This window comes from Suricata suricatta, chromosome X, assembly GCF_006229205.1.
Source record: "Suricata suricatta isolate VVHF042 chromosome X, meerkat_22Aug2017_6uvM2_HiC, whole genome shotgun sequence".
Lineage (NCBI taxonomy): Eukaryota > Metazoa > Chordata > Mammalia > Carnivora > Herpestidae > Suricata > Suricata suricatta.
The window spans coordinates 51404188-51413833 of record NC_043717.1 but is presented as its reverse complement, the minus strand read 5'-3'; the positions used below and the strand labels follow the sequence as shown (position 1 = coordinate 51413833).

The following is a 9646-nucleotide window of genomic DNA, read 5'->3' as shown; positions in this document are numbered from 1 at the left end:
AATTCTGCCAGGCAGGGCCCGGACAGAGTGGTGCGCTACTCCTCAACTCTGTCACTCTATCAGCTCTCTGAACACATGCTCATCTTATTCCTTCAAGGTTCTCTGACACCTTGGGCTTCCAGGGGTTGGCACCAGGCAAGCACTGTCCCTTGAAAAAGGCCCCAATGCATTTAGCACTGACCTTTCTGCTTGAGCCCACGCTCCCTAGAGTCCCATCCTTCTTTGCCTGACCCTTGACCTCCAGGCTGTCCCCAGTACAGTTGCTCAATTCCCACTTTCCTCTGCATCTATATCAGCTTCAACCTTGAGCACTTCTATACACATTTTGGATAAAGATTTGGCTTTATTCACTAGCTAATCTCTAGCAGCACTTGCACCTTAAGACAAAGTTGGTCATTTGTCTCTGAACAAATGTTTTTTGTAGTCATAAGTATGATCCTGTGAATGTTTCCACTTAAGGTCTGTTAGAGATGAGGAAAGCAAGGTGTGACCCGCTGGGCTGTCAGCAGGAGAACCAGGGAGACATCCTGGCACGGACTCCTCGTGGAGACAGGGCTCTGGCTATCTGGTCACGGCAGAGCTTAGGGTCGGGGAGGGTCTACCTTGAGGGTTTCCGAATTGCTTGGGATCTTCCCAGTAGGGCTGAACATTCTTCAGCTGAGCCTTCCCTAGGAGGAACAGCCGCTGTTGAGACAGACTGAGCTTCACATGGTTAGGTGACAAGGCCATCTTTTGGTTCCCTTTGCACCTGGGAGCCAGGCTCCCTTAAGCCCTCATGGAGAACTTTGGGGACTCCCTTTTGTTGGGCTGCCTTCTAGCAAATGAGAGAGCATATCAAAGGAAGCACCTTGCAAACTGGAAAGCGCCATGGACACGTAAGGGTTCTTGCTGTCCCTGTGGCTCAGCCCATATGTCAGGGCTGCTCTTCTGGCCGGTCATTGCTCTTGACCATAATCATGGAGGTGCCTCCTCAGGGTGTTCCACAGAAGCTGCAGCACCATCGGCCATGTCGCGCATTCCTGCTCTTGGTGCGCCTGCTGTCTTCAGGAGGTGGCAGGGGAATGGCCACCTGCTCTGCCAACCAGGGCCTCCCCTGAGCCCACACTGCTTTCTGGAAACATCGAGAGCTGGCAGGCCAGCTTTTTCTTGCCATATTTATGACTCAGCTCCCTGCCACTAGCTTGGTCCCTGCTTTTTCTACTGGATGATGTCTTTGCTGCAGCAGCCGTCTCACATCTTTTGTACCTTGTGGAGAAATGTCTTGCCACCAAGACATGCCCCCCACTGGCTGGTGTCGACACAATGTTTGGGGGCTGCAGTGGAGGAGCAAGCGTACAGCTTTCACAATGGACCTGGTGCAACCGCAGTGGTCTCGAACCGAGAGGAACACCCAACTCAGTCAGCTGACAGTCACTGAGGACCCCAAAGGTTTGAGCCTTTTTCCTACTGCTGTGCCCCTACCCTCCCTTCTTCACTCCTTTAAGAAGGTCTCTGAGCCATAGTTCATTGCAACTATCATTTATTAAAAAATATATGTCTCCTTGGAAGGAACACTGGTAAACCAACTAGTGTCATGCTTACTTTGAATCTTGATTTTTTTCCCCTGGGAGGGGCAGAGGGTTTTGCATCACTCAGAGTACATCACTTAACACTGGAGAAATCAACACTCCCTGCTCGCCACCCTCCTCACCAGAGTCACCATTGGTCATCGCTTTATCCCTCTTTGCCTTCGGTCCAGTGTACTGCCCAGTAAAGCTGCTGCCCTTTCTTTCCCCTCTGTCTGGACCCCCCACTTTACAGGTGGCCTCATTATACTGGCAGGAGGACTGTTAACAGATTTCCTACGTTTGGCTGGTGGTGCTCAAAGCCTCTTCAATATGGCATCGTCTACACCGGTCACAACCCAGAAGGCTACGAAACCACAAACTCGCCCCTGGGGCCAAGCATGTCCATGCTCTCCTCCCATGTGTGACGCCTCAATTGTGAGGGTGAGAGAGGCATGGTGGCTTCCAAAGGGCATGGAGGAGCAGGGCCCACGCTGCACCTGCCACCTGCCTCATGGTCAGGGAAAAACTCCCTTGACCACCGCCACCGCCTTCTGACTCTAGGGAAAATGAACAAGGTTTTGCATCTCATCCGCGAATGAATCTCAGCTCTACCGATCAAACTGACAGCCTTTTAAAGTCTACTTTCTTGAAATAGTAAGCTACCAGCTGTTGGTGAGGGCAGTAGGGTATGGTGTATGAAGCAGCTGCAAAAAAAACCCAAATCAAGCTCTTTGTGACGTGTCTGGCCAAGCCCAGTGCAGCCCTATCGTCCCAGCACAGAACTGGAAGGCAAGTGATGCCCTGACCCTGTTGGGGGGGAGGCCCCAAAGGAGCCTGGGCACATGAGTAAAGGGACATGTTGTGATGCGGAGCCTCAGTTCCCTCTCAGTTCTCAGCAGCCCCACTTCCCCTCTGCTGACTGGACAGCCGAGTCCAGGTCACCTAAGTCTATCACAAGGCCCGGCTCCTCCACAGCATCATGAGCCTTTAAAACACAGTCAAATTGGATTCTATGCATTCACTTAAATAGTAAAAGTAAAATTTGGAATAATGAAAAGGCTGACACGGTAGCACAACATGGTTTTGGTTTAACAGCAGCTTAAAAATGAACAAAAAGGAAACCTCTCATGCAGACACATCAGGTGGCAGAAAACAATAGGCAATTTAATACGGAGCACTGTTAGCCATTCTCTCTGTCCACCTAGAGGGCAGCAGCTCCTTTAGGGTGAGTCTCCAACCCTCTCGCCCCCAGGCATAAGCCCCGCTTACCGACCTGTCCTAGAGCAAACCTCAGCTTTCAAGAGAATGACCACATGTGAGTGCCCTTGGTACAGCACTTACTACGGCTTTCAATCCTTCCCCAACCAGCTGGGATAGAAGATGCCATCTGATTGGAATATGAAAATTAAAGCATTTCTCTAATAACACAGTACCATTGATGAAGTCTCCATAGATTTTCTAGTCCAAATGTGAGTGAATATATATATATTATATAAGAATGTATAATATATATATAATAATTTCTATATATTTTATATAAATTACATATATATATCTATATATAAATAAGATCTTTTCTGTCGCCATACGTTGTGCTGCTCAGTGCCGCGTGACAGCAGCACGACAGGCTGAAGTGCCTGGGGCATCTCGGCACGCGGCACACTGAGCTCGCCTCACAAGCCGTGTAGCTGTCCAGAGCCTATCTTTCCAGCAGGTCCTCTTCTCTTCTCTTCTCTTCGCTTCTGCTTGGTTCTTATGAAAACAATGACTCTGATGGATTTGCACCTGTGCTAGCGCTTGGGAAAGGTCCATGCAGGAATGAGCACAGTCACGTGATGAAGTGAGATGGCATCATCCCAAAAAGTAAACTAAAACCAAACAAAAATTTAAAAAAACAGAACAGGACTAGAAAACTCAATTTTTGGGACATATCTAAAAAAGGGGACAAGAACAGTAGTCATTTGTTCTCCTGGTGGGGACATGACTGAAGAGGGAGGAGGGAAGAGGGACTTGATGTCTTCTGTTCACAAGAGAGTGCTTGGTGGGGATTCTTCAGAGTTTTTCAGGGGATGGGACCCAAATGTAGTGCCCAGACTGGTCCTCAATGATCTGTTTGATTTTGTTATAAATCTCTTCCAGTGAATCACCCTGTACAATGGCTAAAGTGAAAGGAGAAGAGAATTATTAATGTGCTCCACAGCACTCCCAACCTGGCAATCTAGCCTGCCCCAGCCACCCTACAGCTCAGCCTGGCAGCGACACCCGCACGGAAGCAGGCGCCGGTCTCACCAGCCTGTGAGCCTAGGGCAGCGAGGGAAGCTGGCAGCTGCTCCAAGCCCAGGCTTAATGTCAACTTGCTGAGACAGTGAGACTAAGCAGCAACGAAGAATACGTGTTACTCAAAAAAGGCTTACTGAGCACCCATTAGATGCCAGATCTCACAGTTTGTGTTGCTCTTGGCTGCTGTGAGGCCAACAGCAGGTCATTCTAAATGGCCTTAGTGGAAGACTGGGCAGATCCCAGTTATCCAAATAAAGAACTGAAAGAAACACTTTCCAGCAATAGGCAACGCTCCTGTGGCTGTTACATCTGCTCCATGTCAGAGGCCAGCTTGGCACTCAAGGAAGGACGTGGACATAACGATAAAGGGAGCTCCAAAAACCCAGGTCTGAGAGTATGGCCAGGAAGGCTTTTCCCACATAACCTGGTGGCACCACCAGCTGGGATTTACTTAGTACCAACCTGCACATACAGGGCACTGTCCTTTGAAGGTAAGCAATATGGGACACAGAAACCATCACAACCTTTTAGGAACTGACCTTCTGGGATAGGTGAGCATATAAACGCATGCACGTGTGCGCACACACACGCTGACAGCTTGAACACCACATAGAGGAACTAGCATCATCAACAAACATATTCTGGGGAGCCTGGGTGGCTCAGTCGGTTAAGCATCCAGCTCAGGTCATGATCTCATGGTTCATGGGTTCGAGCCCTGTGTCGGGCTCTGTGGTGACAGCTCAGAGCCTGGAGCCTGCTTCGGATTCCGTGTCTCCCTCTCTGTCTGACCCTCCCCTGCTCGTGCTGTCTCTTTCTCTCAAAAATAAAATAAAAAACATGAAAAAACATATATATTCTGTACCTACAATGTGCAAAACTCAGTACTGGATTGGGGGAGGTGGATGAGATGGTAGGGAATCAAAGTGACACAGGGAGCCTTAGATGTGGCAAAGACGCAAGGACAAGATGAACCAAATGATCTAAGGTACCAGTCGGTGGTGGTGACTGATACTGCAAAATGGTTATCCTCCAGCTGGATGGTAGGCACTTGAGTATTTTCAAAAGGTATGACCGCGAAAGCATCCAGAAAGCCTGTGCAGGGTATCTAAGCCTCTTGGAGACACTTCCAGAATAGGTGATCTGGTTTGTCCCATGTTACCCGAGCTGGGCAGCAGGGATTCTTACCTGTGAAGTATTCTCCAAACTCCTGCTCCAGTTTCATGGCTTTGTCATACATCTTATTTGCTTGTTCGTATGTCTGCCGTCGGTTCATTTCCCTGTCACAGACATAGAAGAAAAATGGTACCCAAACTGGATTCTACATTTTGATGACATAAAGGGTAACTCCAGGTGCCTTGAAAAGCCACTCAGCTGCCCTCTGAGAGCAGTAGTGGCCCATAGCTCCACATCTTTCTCCAAACCTCCAGGTTTAAAAGCACAACCAGGATAGGGGGCCTGGGTAGCTGAGTCGGGTAAGTGTCTGGCTCTGGATTTTAGCTCAGGTCATGATGTCACTGATCTGGGATTGAGCCTCACGTTGGGCTCTGCACTGTTGGCACCAGCCTGGTAGGGATTCTCTCTCTCTCTACCTGTCTCTCTGCCCCTCCCTTGCCCACGTTCTCTCTCCTCTCAAAATAAATAAATAAACTTTAAATAATAAATGACTGAATGAATGCACAACTGGGAATATATGAATGGGCACTCAAATAAAAAGAAGCCCTCAGTGACCAGAGATGGGGTGCAGACTTTCCTTTGACCTTCCTCTGGGGCTCATCCCTGCCCAACAAAACACTTTATTTTCTTGTTCCTTTCCAGGGCCCTCTCCTAGCTGGGGGTGTCTGAGTGTCAGCAAATACTTACATAAGTGCTTCAATGGACTTGGGCTTGATGAAAATGGCAATGGGATAAAGTTGTGCTTGCTGCAGCCTCTTGATAGCATTGCCAGAAACATCTAAGATGCAGTGCTTGCCCTGAAAAGGCAAAGACTTGTTCTCAGCCCACCCAGTCCCTGTCTACCCAGCCCCAAGCACTTACCGGTGGCAACCCAAATGTCTGCCTGGGCGGGAGGGAGGGGAGGATGGAACCCAGGGCCCTTCAGAGAGGCCTAGAAGCTTCTACCCCTGAGGCACCTAGGTTCCACATTTTGCTCCTACCACCCAGAAAAGGCCAGATCTGCAGAAGGGTCCTTATTCAAGTGAGGGACACGCTGGGGTGAGCTGCATGAAGAGACAGACAACTCCTTCCAGGGGCTGGGAAACATGCAGAGCCGACATGGCTTTGGCAGGCCCTGTGCTAGGAGGAGGAGGAGGAGGAGGAGGAGGAGGAGGAGGAGGATCCTAACGGAGAGTCAGCAGGAACTTTTGTTTTTCCTTTGAGCGTTATATTTAGAGGGCCATCTCCTCTCTTCTTACCCTCTCTGCAACTGCCCGCACCGACTGGATGCTGGTCCCATAGAGATTATCGTTGAATTGGCCTGCTTCGATGAACTTGTTGTCTTGGATATCCTTCTCCATCTGTTCTCGGGAGACCACAAAGTGGTAGTCTTGTCCATCCACCTCATTATCACGCCGAGGCCGAGTAGTATCTTAAGGAAGAGAAAAAATGCTCTGTGGCCGAGGACAATGACCTGCCCCAGGCCCAAAGAGATGACCTGTTCCTCTCTCACCTGGGTCCTGGGGCCACTCCAAAATTTTCCAGATGAGTGGTGCAGCGGTAGGGTGGGGGTGGGGGTGGGGGTGAAGCAGCTGAAAAGAAGTCTGTCTCGCCTACTTCTCTTGTAACTACCAGGTTTCACACACAGGAGCTACTTGCTTTAGCTTAAACTGGACCAGAAAGGTGGGGTTTCCTAGGCCAAAACTTGGCAGAGGATGCCAAATGTGGTATGGAAGCCAGCAAACTTAACACGGTGTCTGCCAGGCCATGCCAACTCCACTCAGGCTGCCCCCCACCCCGACCATTAGTCCAATCCATCCTGACCATCGCCATTCAAACTTCTCTCTAAGGGAGAAAACAGGCCACCTTGATGTGTTAGGCCTCCCAACCCCATCAGCTTTGTGGGAATCTACTGCTGCCTAATCTTTTCCAGAGTGTTAGATAAACCCTGTTCCTAGAAAACCCTAGAACCTGGCTCCCATGACCCTTTCCATAAAACATCAGAGCAATAGCTCCCAGGTCACTGACACCTCACTCCCAAAACCCTCCTGGGCTCTTACGTGGCACACAGGATCCAAATTTATGCGGAAACTCCGAGATCAGGTCATCATTCACTCTGTCCTTCATTGGACCCAGGATGATCACAGGCCTTGCATAGTGAACTGGAGAGACAGAGCATGGAGGCAGTGAGCGAGGCCTCCCACCAGACGGCCTGTTTTACCTCCAAGTCTGCCTAGAACATCGAGGCTCTGGAGCCGCCACTCAGAGCAGTGTCTGTGGCCATTCTCTGGCTTTTAAGTACAAAGACATCAGAGAGCCTTTAATTTAAAAATGTCTAAGGCCAAGGCAAGTCTCAACTCAGAAGCATCTCCCCTTCCAGTGGATTCAGGAGAAATCTCTGCATGGGCACCAGCAGCTGGGCAAGGTTTTCTCAGAGGATCCACGAAAGGGAGGAACCAAGACCTTTCTTTTGGCAACAGTCACACCCACCGAAATTGAGTTTTGCCATCTTTGCAAACCTGCCCTATCTTCTGGAAGGCACCTCCAGCAGCAACAAAGGTACGCTGAGGGATGCACCTGGGTTCCCTTTCCCCTTTCTCTACTCATGCTAGAAAAATGTCGAAGAGGAGGCACCCAGGGGCTGGATGTGCAAAGAGCCATGCCTTCATACTATGCTCGTGTTCTCCCCTCTGCCCACTGTGCTGGCCCATGACCACGACACTAGCTTTAAGGCAAGACTCTCAGAAGGGAGCTTACTTTCTTGCCGCGTCACTGGCTCGTATGACAAAATCGCGTCCTCTTGTCCTTCTGCAACAAAACCAGGAGACATGTTAGCACTTGATAATCTGCCTCCCTGTGTCCCGGTCCCCTTACAACATTCACCTCACCCCCATCTCTGCCATAGAACAGCCTGGTCAGGTGGTATTTGCTAACACCGGCCCTGTGGGCCTGTCTGCTTCCCACTGAAAGGACAGGAAGCCCTTTGCCACCCCTGGGACAGGAGTCAGGAGTCCTCTTGTTCAGCAAAATATAGCTGACCAAAGGGACATGACCCAGCAGCCAGGAAGCCTCCACCCTAACCGACCCCAATTTCTCAGGAACTATCCTTAGAGGTCACAGTGAACTGTGCTCAGTTACCCTGTTGCTCTGGTAAGGATCATGGGGAAGCTTCAACGGGTGGAGAAACACTGCCCACGTCCCATAATCTGCAGGTAGGGGAGTCAGGGCACTCACGCAAGCCCCCAAAGTGGCAGCCTAACTCTGCACTTTTAACAGTCTACCTCCCCCACCCCCAGCACTAGGACAAACATCCAGACAAGTGGCTCAAGGCTGGGCTAAGGTCCCCAGCACCCTTTAAGAGCAATGCTGAGCCCTGCTCTCTCCTCATGGTAGAGCTCCATATATCCTAGCAGTGATGAGCTTTTCCTGAAATAGTCACAAAGCCACTTGGTGCTGGGTGCCCAAAGGTCCCCAGGTGGCTGGTGGCAATGCCAGGAAAGGCAGCCCTATCTGCGTCAGGCCCCAGAATGCTTGCTCATGGGATTCCTCTGAGCCTAAGACTCATGGGCAGGTTGTACAAGGCTGTCTTGCCACAGCTCCTGAGAGGTTAGTGCTCCCAAAGGTCATAGGGTTCCAACTGTGGCTTGTCTGGTTTGGTCATGGGATCTCTGAAGGAAAACTGGGATGTTCCTGGATCATTTAAGGGAGGAAAAAAGAAAAAGACATGGAGCCTTAACCCAGGAGATCCTAAAGACCTGGAAAGGCAATTTGGGACAATATCCCATGGAAGCCATTTGTCTTTTGGTCTCCAAGCCAATCTGTAAAACTGACAGCATGATGCCCGTGGCGAGGACTGACTTACTGGCAGCTCACCCTTCCCAGGGTCCCAGGGACAGCTTTCAGTCAGGCCCTGGCCAGAAGTGCAAGGCTTATACTCTCCTTTAATTCATGACCCGAACTCCATCCCATAAGGACAAAAAGGCCACAGCATTTCCAGGATCTCAAAGTGTACATGGCTAAAAGAAGCACTAGCCTCTGAATGGAAACGGCAGTCCTGCAATGCCAGAATGAGGATGATGGCTGGGACACGTGGTGGAGCTACATGACATGAGGGAGAGCGACACACACTTACTGGAACTGCTTTCGCTGTCACTGGTGTTGGATGTCACTCCCTCTGCAAGCCAACAAGAAAGAGACTCTGATTCAGAACACACCACTGAGAGGTCACACACGGCACAAAACTCAAATGCTCCAGGAGCAAGACACTGAGCTGCCAACCAAGTCAGGCCACGGGAGGCCTGTCACATCCGGGCCACTAACTAGGAGGCAGAGCTCCAATCTGGAGTCCCTGACCACTTTGCACTTGTCCCCAGAGCCCTCTTGGTCTGCCAAGCCCCTCCCTGGACACTACAAGTCTTCTGTTCTTTGGCAGCACCCTCTTCATCTGAACCAAAAGAACTGAGTTGGGTGGTTTCCAAATCCTATCTCAAAACGCATTTCTCAAGGCTAACAATAGGAAAGGCAAGGCAGGGACAACCGCAAAGAGAAGTCCAGGGACCAGGTTGCTCTTGACTTTCCTCCCCAGACAAAGCCCCTAAAGTGTACAGAATTGTGTGCTGCTCCAGAACTAAGAGACTAAGCACTGGCTAAGTTGAGCTGTCACCATG

The 9646-nt window shown here is 50.3% G+C and overlaps 1 protein-coding gene across 5 annotated transcripts in view; it reads right to left on the bottom strand.

Annotated features, from left to right (window-relative positions):
• Positions 1-1502: 1502 nt before the first annotated feature.
• The window catches only part of DLG3 (discs large MAGUK scaffold protein 3), a 66000-nt gene continuing 57856 nt past the window's right edge, over positions 1503-9646 (bottom strand). For 4 of the 5 annotated variants that reach the window (XM_029930345.1, XM_029930346.1, XM_029930350.1 and 1 more), the window contains 7 exons: positions 9112-9153; positions 7737-7787; positions 7040-7141; positions 6239-6411; positions 5688-5797; positions 5013-5104; positions 1503-3706 (listed from right to left, as the gene is read on the bottom strand). In XM_029930345.1, coding sequence (XP_029786205.1) covers positions 3600-3706; positions 5013-5104; positions 5688-5797; positions 6239-6411; positions 7040-7141; positions 7737-7787; positions 9112-9153 — 677 coding nt within the window. In that variant the 3' untranslated portion in view covers positions 1503-3599. The remainder of the gene's footprint in view (positions 3707-5012; positions 5105-5687; positions 5798-6238; positions 6412-7039; positions 7142-7736; positions 7788-9111; positions 9154-9646) is intronic. The other variant, XM_029930348.1, reaches the window with a different exon arrangement.